This window comes from Carassius auratus, chromosome 34 (genome assembly GCF_003368295.1).
Source record: "Carassius auratus strain Wakin chromosome 34, ASM336829v1, whole genome shotgun sequence".
Taxonomy (NCBI): Eukaryota; Metazoa; Chordata; class Actinopteri; order Cypriniformes; family Cyprinidae; genus Carassius; species Carassius auratus.
In genome coordinates this window covers 5998074-6014414 of record NC_039276.1, presented here as the reverse complement: position 1 = coordinate 6014414, position 16341 = coordinate 5998074, and the positions used below count along the sequence as shown (strand labels likewise).

The 16341-nt window shown below is 37.9% G+C and overlaps 2 protein-coding genes across 6 annotated transcripts in view; one reads left to right on the top strand and one right to left on the bottom strand.

The window, feature by feature from the left end:
- LOC113053005 (striated muscle preferentially expressed protein kinase-like) overlaps nucleotides 1–16341 on the top strand; it is an 82150-nt gene that overhangs the window by 38846 nt on the left and 26963 nt on the right. For 3 of the 4 annotated variants that reach the window (XM_026217587.1, XM_026217589.1, XM_026217590.1), the window contains 5 exons: nucleotides 303–1876; nucleotides 2039–2182; nucleotides 2543–2725; nucleotides 15881–16056; nucleotides 16253–16341. In XM_026217587.1, the coding sequence (XP_026073372.1) occupies nucleotides 303–1876; nucleotides 2039–2182; nucleotides 2543–2725; nucleotides 15881–16056; nucleotides 16253–16341 (2166 nt within the window). The remainder of the gene's footprint in view (nucleotides 1–302; nucleotides 1877–2038; nucleotides 2183–2542; nucleotides 2726–15880; nucleotides 16057–16252) is intronic. The other variant, XM_026217588.1, reaches the window with a different exon arrangement.
- On the bottom strand, nucleotides 3657–12694 carry LOC113053007 (uncharacterized). Of its 2 annotated transcripts, none has more exons than XM_026217592.1 (10): nucleotides 12492–12694; nucleotides 12246–12399; nucleotides 9792–9972; nucleotides 9078–9236; nucleotides 8897–8984; nucleotides 8657–8810; nucleotides 7264–7467; nucleotides 6984–7152; nucleotides 6800–6879; nucleotides 3657–6624 (listed from the first exon to the last, which is right to left on the bottom strand). In XM_026217592.1, the coding sequence occupies exons 2-6, from the start codon at nucleotides 12337–12339 to the stop codon at nucleotides 8691–8693; spliced, it is 642 nt and encodes a 213-aa protein (XP_026073377.1). In that variant the 5' UTR covers nucleotides 12340–12399; nucleotides 12492–12694; the 3' UTR covers nucleotides 3657–6624; nucleotides 6800–6879; nucleotides 6984–7152; nucleotides 7264–7467; nucleotides 8657–8690. The 2 variants fall into 2 exon arrangements, with proteins under 2 accessions (XP_026073377.1, XP_026073376.1); XM_026217591.1 differs by having other exon boundaries at nucleotides 3658–6624; nucleotides 7264–7470; nucleotides 12492–12687.

The following is a 16341-nucleotide window of genomic DNA, read 5'->3' as shown; positions in this document are numbered from 1 at the left end:
AAGCTCATTTTCATTTTTAATTTTCTGTATTTACCTCTCCTGAAATTTGAAAATTATGATGGTTCACACACTCCTTCCTCATTTAAAAAAGCAAATTATTTTGCTTAAATTATGACATTAACAGAAATAGATTTGAAGTAACTTGCACACAAACACATGTAGACAGTCCCATTTAATGTCACAAATCAGAGAAATTAGCCTCTCTGGCCCCTCTTCCAAAGTCGTCATCCAAACAGTTGGGCCCCTCCCCTTGCATAACCCCATACTCTAACAGAACATTTCCCTCAAACACCTTCTTTTAGGAGCCCATCTGAAGAAGTTTTGAGGGAATCTCCCTCTCAAGTCATACCGCCCCCTTCCCCCCAAATTGGCCGCTCTACTGCCTCTCCTTTGCTCAGCCGTTCTGGTTCAGCCCCTGCCACACCCGTAGCCCCACGCAAGAAAGTTGTTGTGCCAACTGAATATCAAGACACAGTACCAGGAGAGTTTGAGGAGAAGATTAAGCAACCCAAATCCTCAGGCATGTCTCAGAGTAGTGCTCAAGACTCTCGACCCCAAACCCCTGTCAGCGAGTATTCCCGAAAGGAACTTACACCTCGGCCCTCACCAAAACTGACAAGAGCTAGCTCCAAAATCTTTGAGAAGGTGCGAGTCTTTGAAGAGCGCAGAAGAAGTATTGATAACCCAGAGGGATCTATATCTGGACGGTCTTGGGCTGGATTTAATAGAGCTTCGTCTATCGACTCTGATGAAGGAGGGAGCCGGTTGGGGATCTCGAGGGAAAGCTCCAAAGAAGACCTACGTGAGGCATTGAAGGCAGATGCAGACCAGAGAAGGACCATGTTCAAACAGCGGGCTGCTTCCCTGGAGGACAGACCCCGTTACACCCAAAAGGTGCAGGACATTGAGAACAAGTTCACAGAGGAGCTTCAGCGCATCAAAAAGCTTGTCGGTAAACCAAACATGAAGAAATCCTTCTCAACAGAACAGCTCTCTACTTTTCGCAGGAGCAGGCAGCCTGTAAGCAAGTTAGAGCCCATCCCGCCTCAGGTTCTTCAAAAGCTGCAGGATAGAGAGCGTGCTCAGCGAGAGCAAGAGATGAGAGAGAGAGAACAACCAAAAGAACGCTCACCTCCAAAATCACCATCTCGCAGACGAAAAGTCCAGCTGGCACAACAATCACTGGAAAATGTTGAAAGTGATCGGTCTGTCCCAACCACCAAGGTGGTAAGCACATTTGGACAAGAACCATCCCCTCCAGAAGCCATGTCACTCTTTGATTTACCCGGACAAAGGTCTCCAAGGCTTTGGGGTCCAAGCCCGAGCAGAGATAGTCCCCGAAGGTCTCCAACTGTAGAGATTAATGCCATGGCTGAAGAGCGCTCTCGAGGTAGAGCTGAATCTCCATCCCGAAATGTCTTAGAGATGACATTACGCAAGGTGGAACCAAGACCTGCAAGTCCACTAGTAAAGAGGGTTGTTCGTGTTCGGGAAGTTCCACAAGCAGATGATGAGTCCCTGCATAGGAAGACACCAATAGAGGTCACGCTGAGAAAACTGGAAAGAAGGCCTGAAAGTCCTCTGGTGCAAGGAGAAACTGTAGCTATTCAAGAATGTCCTGTCCAAGCTCCCCCCAAACCTCCAAGAGTTTGCTCATCTTCCTTATCTGAGGAAAAGATGGATCTGGATGTGACTCCTTTGCCACCAGCACCAAAGCTCACTATACCTAAAATTATTGTTGAAGAGGAGCCAATAGAGACAGACACACCTGCAGAAAAGAATGAAAAGTCTAAGAAAAGTGGCACTGCTAAAGAGGAAAAACCCCAAAGAAGCAGAGGAAGAGGACGCAGACAACGACCAATGTCCCCTGAATGTGGTAAGTTTAGGCATTTCCAGTGACATGCAAATCCTTGACCTTGAGAAACTTGAGAAATACTGAGATAAACCTAATTTCCAATGCACCTCCAATTCAAGTTGGATATTATATTTAAGGAATATCATATCTACTGGATCTGACAGTTTCCTCATGCTGTTACAGAATCTTCAGATGACTCATACGTGTCTGCAGGAGAGGATCCTCTAGAGGCTCCTGTGTTTGAGTTTCCACTTCAGGACACTGTGGCCTTTACTGGAACAGAGGTGCTTTTAAAATGCATCATCAGTGGCACCCCACTCCCAGAAGGTAACTCCTTTATTTCTGCCGTAATAACTTCAAACAGAACCTTTAACATCTTGCCTATTTGACTTGTAAATGTAATACAGTTACAAGTCAAATAGCATCACAGGGATGCAGTCATGGTGTAGTCCCTGTTGACTCATTAAATCATGTACTCAAAAAATGCAGTCTCTGAAGGCTGTAACTTACAAGTTGTCAGCTAAACAGTACTATCAGTACTATGTCTTCAGAAAGCAACACTTATAGAGACTTCTTTTGAGACATTGCCCACATTTCAAGCACAAAGGTAATTCCAGAGTGCCTCAGAAATAAGAGTTACTGTTCTTTCTGTTGATGTTACAGCAAATAAATGTATTTTATATACAGTTACATGGAAGAGAAACAACACAGAGATCAAGAACAGCCCAACTCATGTTGTGAAGGTAGAGGGAGAAAGGCATTCATTGCTCATCAAATGGACAAAGCCAACTGATGCAGGAACATACACAGTTACTGCTACTAACGAGGCTGGCGAGGTGTCCAGCAGAGCTACACTTTTCATCAAATCAGGTGAGTGTTGTATGTTTAAAACTGTAAGATGTGCCTTTTTAATGGACATTAACACTGACAGCAGTTTGCTCTGCTGTTGGTTGGTTGGTTGGCAGTGATAGCTGTCTCTCATGTTGTGGCAAATATACAACTCTTAATGAAAATGAATGAATTCATGTCTAAACACCCGTAACCTTTTTTAGAAGACTTAGAATTAGATTTTCAAATTTTCACATCTTATTCAGAAGTATCAGATAATTTTAAATGCATTAGTTGCCTTGAGCTGGATATTTGGTTTTAAACAAGAGAATGTCATGCAGAGAATGTCTTGCAGAGAATTTCTCCAAGTAAATGTTTTGAGTAAATATTTTTAGTGCAGCGAGGATGAGCATATCGTGTTTCCAGACTGAGTTGAGGATGTGGGAGTTTGAAGGGTAATGTATGGGATTTTAGAGGAGTGAATTTTAGTTCCTTCAGATATCTAAGTAGGATCAAAGGCAGTGAGTCAAACTGTTAACATTCAGCCCTGCAGGGAATGAGTTAGCATCACTGTGTTGGTGTTTAAATCACCCTTAAAGCATAATCATTAAATTAACCATAAAACTTTTTTTCCTCACTACCAGCTCTCACATGAGCTCTCTGTTTGATTCTCCATCATTTTTTTTTGTGCTAGTTCTCCAACCATGGTTCACTCTCAGAAAGAAAGGTACAAAACTGTACCTTTTAAGGTACAAGTGGCCGTCGCTGGGGTGGTACCCTGAAGGGTACAATTTTGTACCTCTAGTCAGAGGTACAAAATTGTACCTTCTATCTTTGTACCATTTAAGGGGCAATTTTGTACCCCAAGGAACAATTTTGCAAATAAAGGGCAAAAAAGTACACCTTAAGCATCCTCAGGATACTGTCTAACCATTTTGATTATTTTGGTGTCTGTGTGCATGCATAAATAAATAAATACCTTGGCTAACAAATAGTCAATTTTATTTAGAAATGTTCTTTTAAAAAGATTTCATTACATCTCACAACAGCAAGCATGTCAAGAAAAAACTAGCTATTCAATGAAAAACTCAGAAAAACTCATCAAACAAGTAAAACAGACTTATTACACAGGCTACATCAAGTACTGCACATTTTGAGGTTTTCAGCAGTTTGTCTTCAGCAAGTGTATCTAGTGCTAATAAATAACTTGTCATCAACGTGGTACGTGTCTAATGCCTGGTAATCAACCTCTTCACCTGGCAAGAGGACAGTCCATTCATTCTCACATTTCACACAGTATGAATAAAAATGACGACAAAAAGAAACCGGAATTAAAAGCTTGCCACACAATAACCAGTCTGTGTCTATGTTAAGAATGTACTTAATCTGAAAAAAAACAGTGGAACAGCTTCTGCATGCAGATGACCCACAGTAAACACATCTTTAACACAGTATTTGACATCATTAAGCACTACTTCTGTTACTCGTTGAAGTTGTTTGCCTTCAAAATTGACATGGCTGTACTTCTAATTTGCCTTCACTGAATGCTGTAGAGCCACAGGCAAAGATCGAAATTGTGTGCTCACACAACATCCAGCAACTCTCTCATATTCCCCCAACATATTAACAGAAGACAATTCCCAACATTGTCTGTGTTGATGTCGATTACTTAAAGTGGATGAAATGTTAACAAAATTTCTACACGTGCTGGCAACCTGTTTAAAATATTGATGTTTTCCTTCAAATCTTAAACACCATAAAGAACGCAAAGGCCCATAACATAACATCAAACGAGAGTAATGGATTAAATAATGACATTTTGGAGTAAGAACATCACCAAATTCTTTAACTGTACATGACAAAAACTCAGAAACTAAAAGATCAAGAGTGGGAAGCCATTCTTTTTTTACAGCTGGTGCCATTACAATGTCAGAAATTTCACGACAAAGTAGGTAGACATGCCAGTAGCTACAGCCCTCAGGAATTCTGTGTGCTACCAAGAAGGGCAGCAGGCGAAATAAACACCATTTCTGTGAGGCAGATCCTACTATACTGCAGCTGCGTAGAAGTTTTTCAGAAAGAGGAGCTGGCTTATTTTTCTTATCATTCTGTCCAATAGTAAGTTTTCTCAGCTCTTCATTGAACTCTTGTATGGTTATGACTTTCTCTCTGTGAGCTTTACTTAAAACAAGGCGCAACACTAAAGGAACTACACCTTCTAGAAAGTCGTGCATCACATCCGGAGGTAGTGACGTTGTAACATCAAAGTAGTCTAGTTTGTCAAAAGGACAGCCTCACGTGACACCATAAATGGCTTTAGTGTCTGGATTTTCCTTCACACACTCTAAGTGGTATCTGTGGACATCCGCAGTTCTTAAAACAAAGTCAGATTCATTAAAACATCTCTTAATGTCACCATGTGTGGCCATGCAGTACCTACAAATTCTACCAACATTAAAAGACATACTGAATCCACCTATTAAGTGAGAGGAAAGGTTATCAGCAGATATAACTGCAACAGCTGCACAAACATTTTTTTCTGAACCATCAACAAGAACATTAATTCCTTCTGATGAAAGCTTTTTAAGATCATCTATCAATGGCTTCAAAATTTCATCTAGTCCAAATTGTTTCACATGGCAGTAGCGAACAAGTAAAGCTAAATGCATATGTTTTAACTGAGAGCAATACTTGGTACCCACATTTCCAACGGTATAGTAAATTGCGAACAGTTTGTGCTTGTTGCGTTTAGACCCCAGGGGATTACATACTTCGAATTCGTCTTCATAAAAATGTAACCTTAGTGCTTGTGGGTTACCTGCAAATATTTTGTGGTTTTTGAAATGAAGTCCATCTCGATAATCATTCAGAACAAGTTCATCTTTTTCTATATTCAGCTCAGCTTGTATTTGGTCCCAAATGTCCTCATGAGAACAGTATTTCCTTAATACCTCACAAATAGGAACATAAGAGTAACTTCCAGTCTTGTTACCACTTGGGTCTCTTAGCGTGTACTGTATGGGTTCAGTCATCTCAAACTTTTCTTTACAAAACTCTTTTAACATATGTGGAGACCTAACAAGTCTTGAGGCCTCTGAAAAAAAGTCTGGGGACTGTAGCACTTCTTGAAGTTCTGGACAGGCTGCAAGATCAAAGCCATTTTTTTTCTAGATGATATGCAAGAAATTCATCATAGTTCTCTTTGAAAAAACTAAACAGGAAATTAACATCATCCAAAATTTCTTGCTGTACTGACTGAGGCAAGTGATTTTTTTCTCTGCATTTCAATGTGAAGGCAAAAAGGTTCTCTCTAAATTGCTGCAACAGCTCATTCATGTTTGGGGGCGCTGAAAAAGCAACATTAGTAGTACATTCTTTCTCAACCTCCTCAAGCAGAGGCAGAGGGTCAGTAGTCGTAGTAGTAGTCTGTTGTAACACCGTATTTTTATGCTTTCGGTAAACATGACATCTAAAGGACGCATACTTCGTGAATGATCTCTGACAGTCATTAAGACCACAAGTTATTGAAAAATTTGCCTCATGTGCATGAATGAGACCAATGTGCTGGATTAATTTGATGATTGTAAATGTTCTTCGAGAACATTTAGGGCAATTGAAGAGGCGGGGCATTTTTGCTGATGTTACTATAAGAGATTAATTATTCTGGTAACTGGGGTAGGTAGAGGCTTGTCACCATCCACAGTAAGTTTCAAAACATACCGCTGAAGAAACACCAGGGTGTTCTTCAGGTGGGATGGATATGTCAAATTGAAGACGAAATAAGCACAAAATGCTGCAAGAGCCCCTTCATCCACACCGTTTGCCTGGCAGATTTCGATCCCATCAACTTTGATGACTGCAGTGACTCTTCTTGTAAACACAGTTTTCCAGTCAGTGGTCTCCTGTACTTGAACAGTAGGATATGGTGAGGATGGTTCACTCTAAATGACAAAGCACAAAACAGATTCTGTATCAGTAAAATTTTCTCAGCAGTCGACTTAACTGATGGAGAGAAAATTGACATGCATAAAGACTAAGATAATTAATATTCACTCATTTGCATTTTGCCAAAATACAGTTTAAGGATTGCACAGAAATTTAAAACTATATACGCACCTCTCCAAGCACAATGAAATGTTCAAGTTTCTCTCTGAACAAGGCTGGCAACATGAGAAGTGCTGCTTTAAAATCAATTCCTGGAACATAAAATGTGATACACAAACAAATATGTAAAAATCTATCAAAGGCAAGAATTTAATAGGCTTAATAAAGTGCTAAATAAAGTTTAGGAGTCAATTACCAAGATGGTCTTCACAGAGAGATTCTTCTCTAGCTTCTTTGTGCAGCTTTGCTAGAGGGGATTTCCCTTGAGCGAGCCGTAGCACGCTGGATGTAATGTGTCCAAAATGTTCTCGAAAATGGCGGCTCAGTTGAACACATTTATACAGGAAACCAATTTCTTGATAAAGCTGCAGTTAATTGAAAGACAAGCATAAGTAAATCAGAGAATTTTATACAGTTTTAGTGTGTTACATGTTATTTAGATTTTGTAATTTCATAATTATAATTTGCACACTAACCCCTGATGGACTCTTCAAGAATGGATATTTGTTGACGACATCTTCAACAGTCATACCACTAGTAATCTCCTGCCGCCTCCAGGCAAAGGTCCTCCTCATTCGATCTTCAACAATGTGAGTCTCTGGCTGTGTCCTTCTATATTGGTCCTGCAGGACTTTCACATGTCCCTCTATTGATGTAGCATCCTCTCCAACAGCATTAATCTCCTTGTGCATAGACAAAAACAAAACAGAGAATTTTATTTCTGGAGATGCACCGAAAATTCTGTGCTGAAAATTATTGGCCAAAAATGGCACTTTCATTTTTTGGCCAAAAGAAAAAATGGCCAAAAATATGAGCTGAACATGTACACAGGTTTCACTCTCTGTCTAGCTGCTGTCACCGAATGGTGTGATCCTCCGCTCAATATTTTGCTCCATAAAAATGTGATCCACTTGTGTATCGCTCCAACGAAATAACACACTGACAGGAAATTTCTGTGCATCTAGAATTTTTCTGTTTTGGCCAAGAACTTTTATTTTGGTGCATTCCTAGTTATTTCTAATTTTAGGCAGGAGAATAATGAAAATTTTTGCATCTTGTCACTTAAAGGGTTAGTTCACCCAAAAATGAAAATTGTCATTAATGACTCACCCTCATGTCGTTCCAAACCCGTAAGACCTCCATTCATCTTCAGAACACAGTTTAAGATATTTTAGATTTAGTCCGAGAGCTCTCGGTCCCTCCATTGAAGCTGTGTGTACGGTCTACTGTCCATGTCCAGAAAGGTAAGAAAAGCATCATCAAAGTAGTCCATGTGACATCAGAGGGTCGGTAAAAATTTTTTGAAGCATCGAAAATACATTTTGGTCCAAAAATAACGACTTTATTCAGCATTGTCTTCTCTTCAGGGTCCGTTGTGAGCGCGTTCACGCCGCTGTTGACGTGTTTTCTGGTGCACCCAATAACAAAGAAAACATGTCAGCAGCGTCATACGTCAACTGTCACAGCAGTCAGTCACACTCACAACAGACCCGGAAGAGAAGAGAATCCTGAATAAAAGTCGTCGTTTTTGCTATTTTTGACCAAAATGTATTTTCGATGCTTCAGAATATTCTAACTGACCCTCTGATGTCACATGGACTACTTTGATGATGTTTTTCTTCCCTTTCTGGACATGGACAGTAGACCGTACACACAGCTTCAATGGAGGGACTGAGAGCTTTCGGACTAAATCTAAAATATCTTAAACTGTGTTCTGAAGATGAACAGAGGTGTTACGGGTTTGGAACGACATGAGGGTGAGTCATTAATGACATAATTTTCATTTTTCATTAAACTAACTCTTTAATTTGAGAACAATACACTGGTAACAAGTGTAAAAATATTAATATTATAAAAATATGCTCTCACCAAAGGCCTTGTAATTTCTTTGCAACTGCTTTCTTCAGGTTGCAGACTTTTTTGAATGACCAAACTTCTGTTTAAGTCTTTTCACTTCTTCAACTTCAGCCAAAGGTGTCCGCTCAAATTTAAACTTGCGTTTCAGAGACATGTGCCAAGTGTGCTATAAAAAAGAAAAGTAGTTTCACAAAATAAACTCCATTAACCAAGAACCAAAAGTAGAACATTAAAGGTAAACCAGCTACTTACATATCCATTGCCCTCTTTGTCTTTTAAAAAGGGATACCTCAGAGTCAGGGCCTTAGCCACTTGAACATACTCTTCTGTAGTTGGATACCTACAAAAATATTTTAAACACACGAGTGTAGCATTAAATGTTGTATAAAATGGAATGTAAGCAATTAAAAAAGGTATAGGTAATGAGAAATACATTTTGTACTGAGCCATGCTTTCATACAACGTTCTAATAATTTTGTTTCGGTCGGATGACGTTAGTCTGCATTCTTTTCGGTCCAATTTGGCCTGAACATCAAATGGAAACTTCGGAACTTCAAAAAATGCAGGGAAAGCTGTTGATGGGCTGATATTACTATTGGCAAAAGAGAAAGTAATATTTAGACATTGCAGAGTTGCAGGTATACATAAAATAGCACAAATACGGTAAAGTTTCAGTACTGAAAAGACAAATAATTAAATTAACAAACAAAAACACTAACTTCAGAATTTTACCAAGTTTTATTTAAAATATGTGCCATACCCATTACTTGATCATCTTAGTTGTCAATTCATACACTGTGGTAACCTAATAAATAATTATATAGTAAACATAAATAGTGATGCACCAAAAATGCTGGGCACACTGGGCTGAGACTGTACACTCTCCATGTAAAAGCTTCTGTTATCTTATCTGCTCAAGTTGTATTTTCTGTTGATATTTTTGACAAAGAAAATGGCAGAAATTTTAGAGCACCTCTAATGCTCTACATTGTTGCAGATGCAAGAAATTAATAAACTAAGCACTAGTAAAAGTACAGCAAAGCAAAATGTAGAGAAGCATGCATGGGAAATAACCTAGCTACTTTTAAGATTTGCTTTAAGAATAGCTCTCTGAAACAAATGAAATATTATTAAACAGCACAATTACCTTGCTCCAGCTCTTGACTGGCTTTCTACAGGCACAGGTTCAAGAGTTAATGTCACTGTCTCCTTCATCTGCTGAACAAATCGATGAAATTTTGCTTGTTTTTTAAATGATCCCTCAAAGAGGAATGAAATCATTGACTCAGTCAGTCCGATGTCAACAGTCTCTCCATCCACATCATTGTCTATAACATAAAAAAGAAGAAAAGTATCATTTAATTACCCATCAAACTGAAGCATGTACTAAACCAGTGTTTTTGAAGCTTTTCCTATTAATGTTAATTGGACAAGAAATCAAATACACTGCTGGATAAAAAAAAAATGTATATTCTATTAGGGGTGGGCGATATCTCGATATTTAAAATATATCGAGATATTTTTTAAACACGATATGGATTTTGACATATCGTATATATCGATATGTTGTTTATATTTAATTCTGATTCCTCCACTTTGCTTCTTTGCCTTCTCTGTGCTGTGCTCGCCCCCGCTCGCTCGCCCCCGCCTCCTTGCTTTTGTCCCCACTCCCTTCGCGTGTATAGAACTAGTCTAAAAAACAAAGTCTAAAAACAAAAGGACAACTGGCTACATTATATGGAGATACTTTGGTTTTAAGGCGTAGGACGAACAGAAGGCAGATGTCTAACGTAGGGCCCAATGATTTCCGCGATGCAGAAAACGCGGACGGAATCCAGTCATAAAAACGGTATTTACAGTTTAACGCGGAATGTCACGGAATTGGTTAAATTTTGAATGAATTATCAAAAGTAGGTCATGCACTTAAATCAAATCGCGATATAGACTAATATCTGCAAATATTAACCCGGAAAAGTCTATTTAAATATGAATCCTGCATGTTCTGCGTGTCTGTGTTAACGAATGGCGCAGAAGCGCGTCTTCATTCATTAAACACACGGAAGCGCGTGATGCTCGCGCTGATTTCAGCGTCTTTCCTATCACTGATAAAGATGGGAACACATGAGGAACATCTCCAGAACTGCACTGAGAGTCACTTCATGAGCATCTGACCATTTGATTTGAGTAAAACTAGCTCATATCACATCACAGACTGTAGTATCACATACACAGAACTGTAAAGGTAAACCCGTCAAAATAAAAGTATTTGGCAGAAATATTTTACTATTGTTCAGCAGAATGTACATAGCCCACTACTACTATTATTAAAATGAAATGAACATATTTTTTTAAGGAATAATCTTCCATTTCTTCCATGTTTTATTTTTAATAGTAAATCCCCTTTGTTTACCAAAAAATAAAGTTTGCTTAATTTTAAATAATTAAAAGATAAATTAAATAAATGTTTTATGCCTTCATTTGACAACCAGAAAAATGTAAATACACAGAATTTCTGAAGGGAAAAAATTTATTAAGTTGTTTTTATGCATTTAAATAATTACACATGCTAAAACACAGAATTAGGTAACAATAAAGCATATGGTGAAGAAAAAAATAAGATGTTTCATAGGGCCCTAAACATGTAATATTTGGCATATTTGTTTTTGCAGTAGTTTTAGGGGGGTTATTTTTCCTGTAAAGATATCGAGATATATATCGCATATCGAGATATAGCAAAATATATCGAGATATATTTTTTGCTCCATATCGCCCAGCCCTATATTCTATATATTAAGTATGAGTAAAAACACAATGCATTAGTCTCCAACCCTGCTCCTGGAGAGCTACTGTCCTGCAGATTTCAGCTCCAACCCCAATCAAACACACCTGAAGCAGCTAATCAAGGTGTTCAGGGCTAACGTTACTTGATAATTACAGACAGGTGTGTTGGAGCAGGGCTGGAACTGAAGTCTGCAGGACGGTAGCTCTCCAGGAGCAGGGTTGGAGATCCCTGCATTAGAGTGTTCAGCGCTTAATCCATGATGTTCACGTTCCCTCATATGGGATATGAATAAAAAGACTGCAGAAAAATAAAATCTCTCCGTGAACACACGTTACCGAAAAAAAAAACTACAGGAGACGAATTTACATTTTAAAAGTGAGAGAGACACCTCCCCCGCTTACAAACATCTGAAATTAACGTTACTCTCATGTTTGTAACGAATAAATATTCGCTCGGATGCTGTCCTTTAACTTAATTAATCACTTGCTTTGCAGTATCTAACGTTACACAAAATGTCTGTGTGATAAGGAGTGCGTTGGGCAACTCTCCTGCTGCCCATTACAAAATGTCGTCATACTCGCAAAGGCGGTAAAATTTGCCTCAAAATGTAAAACGTCAATCACTAAGTAGCTAACGTTACCGTACAAATGGTAATATTGCAAATATATTCCGTAGTGGCCATAGTTATTATTATTTAAGCAACAAGGTATGAGAGGCGGATAAAAAAAAAGATCACGGATATCACCAGGAAAATCCTCAAGTAACGTTAACTTAAACACTTTAAACTTTTAAAAAATGTAACAGCATAACGTTACTCACCTTCAAACTTTTTCCTCTCCTCTTCAGTGACTTCGATACCAAATTGTATTAACTCCTTTATTAATTTAGCTGTAGACATTCTAGTCAGCTCCATCCTGCAGGCCAACGAACGTTAACTTACACCAGCCAGTCTGACGCAAGCATTTTTAGCGGGCTAGAGCAGGGGAACATCAAGTTCAACAAAATTAACCGAACATGGCGTCCCACGTGTATAAATAAGATTATATAACATTATTCCGCATTTACCTGAGAAATATTAACTCCAAAACAGACTCCGCGTTGAAAACCGTGCGAGGTTCCGTCAGAGCACGCCCGCATCAATCGCAATCGCAAACTGAACAACTCAAGCCAAGCGAGGGAAATTTTCTTAAAGCGACATCAACGGTAACGTCTGCATGAGCACGTTTTGAATATAATTACTTGAGTATAATTAAATCTTGCCATTCCGCATTGTCCTTATTCAAAATGTCATTCAGAGTCTTAAAAATTTAATAATTCAAAGGTCAAAATTTAAAAGTTTTAAATTAATAAAAATACATTTAATAAAAAAAGCTTTTCTGACTACTATAATATTACAACAACAACAACAACAAAAAACCTTAACAGTTATTCAAAAGATTTAATTTAATAATTTCATTAGCTTTATGTTTTTTTTTTTATTATATCTGTCTCATTTTACAGGTAGGGGACAAGTACACTATTTGAAAATGTATTTTTTACATTTAAATAAATGTAATATAGTGTATTGATGTTATCATGAGATGAGGCACATTAAAGTAATAAACAAAAAAGAAAAACACATAGGCCTACTCTAATTGGGGCTAAACTTAAAATAAATATATAAATAAAAATAAAGTAATTCCAAGGTACAAAAATGTACCTTTCACATCTGTATCTCAAAAGTTGTACCTTTATAACTCATTTTGGGACCATAATTGTACCCATAAGGACCTACTGTGTACCTTTAAAGGTACCATTATATTTTTTGTTCCCCTAGGAACAAAATTGTACCTCCACAGTACCTTTTTTTCTGACAGTGTTCCAGCTGGGTAGCTACCATAGCAACTCAGAGGTTAAATTGTACATATGAATTGTTTAACTGCATTTTAGAATCATAATGAATTAAAAAAATCCTGCAAGCTCATATGTGGATGGGGCTGGACAAACTGGAAATGTTAGCCAAAGCACTTTTTATTCAAAACAGCTGTAGTTGCTTGGCTAGTTTTATGACGAGAATATGGTATATTTCACCTAAATGTATTATCATTTCTGTTTTAGTTTAACTTATTAATTTATATGTGCATATGGAAATATGGTGAAATATACTGCATGTATAATGTTAAAATTTTTGTTTTTGTGTTGTTTTAAAGATTTTGATTTCATTGTGTTGTTGATTATGTAGTATATGGTGAAGCTGAAGACAAATGTTTACTTTGTGGACAGTAAAAGATTTATTAATTTATTCTTGGTTATTGTTTCCATAGGGTTTTGTTTAACAGATTTTACTATGAATCATTGCAAAAAATGCAAAATAAGCATTGTCTGGTGGGGATGTCTGAATACATATTCTAATATTTTCGTTGTGCACCTTCATTTAGTTAGAAAGGGAAAGAGAAGCTTTGCCTGATTAAGGCGGTGAATACCAGGGGTATTTTTAGCTATCCTTCTTCCATGAAACGATCTCTTAATAATCTCATATGCAGTGGATCCTAGTGTTACTTCATTGACAGCATTGTTAAAACCTGCAATTAAATGTTGTTGCCAAGTAGGTCTTTATTTTCCACAGTGACACAACAGCTAAACAGTTGCTCTTGAGAAATTTCAAGAACCATTTTATTGACTGATGAAAGACTTGTATGAAAATCATTTTCTTTAGTTCATGATACCCTAACCCTAACCCTAGCTACAACAGAATTGACAGAGCTTGTAAGAGACATATAAATAGGATGGTTGCTATGAGAAGTATTATATGGTAGTTCCTTAGACTTGAATGGAAAAAAAAGATGACATCTGCATCTGTGTGTGCTGATGTAAATTAGGTAGTGTTTTACTAAAAGTGAAAGAGTCAGAGAGAAAGAGAAAGGGAGGGTACGGAACACATAGTGCCTGCATCCAGATTACCAGTTGAAATCTGGGGGCATTCACTAAGTTGCTGACATATTAATACAAATACTATTGGGACTGAACATGTGCTAGTGCACTTGGTGTTGGATTAGTACATGGCCAAGGTCTGGGTGAAGGAGCAGGGCCAGGCAGGTTTGTGTTCAAGAATTTGCATGGTGGGTTTCCAAAGAATGGTACAATATTCCAAATTTGACTAAGCTTTTATTTTCCTAACTTTTGTTAAGCTACTTTAGAATACTCTTTTCTTTTGTAAAAATGAAAGTAATTTACTGCCTTTGAGATATGTGGTGTTCTTGAAAATGTTACCACTTTGAAATTAGAATCATACCCAGCCTCATGGTAATATACTGTATATTATGCTCTTCTAAGCTGTGTGTAAGAAGAGAAATAGTGTCTATTTTTTCTCCTGTTACATACATCGCCGAGTCTGATTGCATGCTGTGGCTTCGAGCCTCCCATGTCAAATGGTTTCAAGTGTTTACACATGTACCTCACTTAAGTTTCACATACAATGCTTAAACCTAGTCCCAGACGAAAATGCATGTCTGGGCTGTTTTAACCGAATGAAACTTACACTGACTGATCTTAAAATATGTCAGTGCCATTGTTTTGTCTCAAGATGCACATAAGTAATGTTATTATGGCCTAATACTGGCTAAACCTAAACCCTGTCTGTGAAACAAAGCCTCAGTTCAGTAGCTTATTTCTGTATGTCCATTTGTAAATCGGCACCAACAATTTAGCTTTACATTGATGGATGCATCTTAAAGACACTATGAAATCATCTCTGATCACTGATTTCTTTACTGTTAGGATAAGAGGGTCAAATAGCCCATAGCTTTTAGTTTATAGCCATGAACCTACAATGCTAATGTAATACACACAGCTGTAAAATCACATTCCTTGTCTTCTGATAATAATAATAATAATGTTAAACTTATATAGTGCCTTTCCAGTGTACAAGGACACTTTACAGTAAAGATACAATTAGAAAAGTAAAACACCAATGAATATGATCATATGAATGCCACTGAAAATCCTTTACAATTTCCTACATTACATAGCACAACAAACTTGTTGTTAGACACTCTTCCGAGTAAATCCTCTTCATCCTGTGTTTTTTGTGATGCTTTTTGAAAGTAATCTGTCCCCAGCGCTGGTATTCACATTGTCACTGGACCTTTCTGAGATTGGATTTGGGATTACAGTAGCCTTTCTCTTCAGGGATCCCGATTGGTATTCGGCCCATGTCTTTTACTCGTCACCTTTCTAATCCATCTCTCTCTGTCAGAGCCAAAAACAAAAAGTAATTCTCTGTGAATTTTACATCTGTAATGTTTTTGAACAAACAATAAATAAACTCATATTGTTCTGCAGATGTTTTTAATGGGGTTACTGAGATGAGTGTTGACTATACTTGTTAAAAGTTGCTCTAGTGTGGAGATGTAAACATGCAAATCTATAAGCATTGCTTGTAAAATCCACTCCAATCCCATTGGTGTTTCTAACAGAGCCCAGTCTGGACCAGCGTGGGAACCTTGGTGTACCCATGGACGTCAGCAGTCCCATCACATCTGATAAGGAGTACCTCAGTCCTCTTGAGGAGAGGACGGATTTCTCCTTCTACAGGAGACCTGAGCTGAGGAAGATTGTGGATACTCGATTCAAGGAGCCTCCATCCTTTCAGGTATCAGATATTACCAAAAAGATATATCAGAATACATATTTTTTTTTTTGGTGGGGGGGGGGGGGGGTGTTATGCCAAATCTTTGTGGCAAAACACAAAATAATTGAAAATGTATTATCTGCACATTTGCATTTAATATTTTCAGTTTCTATTAGCTTTACAAATCAATAATATGTGCCTATTACCAATATAATAGGTTGTTATTGGAGACCAATCAGTTACAGAGGGTCAAGAGGTGAAAATGTCTGTTCGAGTGAGTGGACAGCCTAAACCCATGCTTTACTG

What these genes read in the sequence shown, in the direction of transcription:
- LOC113053007 (XM_026217592.1), bottom strand. Translation starts at nt 12,339, where the DNA reads ATGGAGCTGACTAGAATGTCTACAGCTAAATTAATAAAGGAGTTAATA. An exon ending in GGAGAGGAAAAAGTTTGAAG is followed by an intron (nt 9,973 to 12,245) that starts GTGAGTAACGTT and finishes TTTATGTTATAG; the next exon opens with ACAATGATGTGGATGGAGAG. An exon ending in ACAAAGAGGGCAATGGATAT is followed by an intron (nt 8,811 to 8,896) that starts GTAAGTAGCTGG and finishes TCTTTTTTATAG; the next exon opens with CACACTTGGCACATGTCTCT.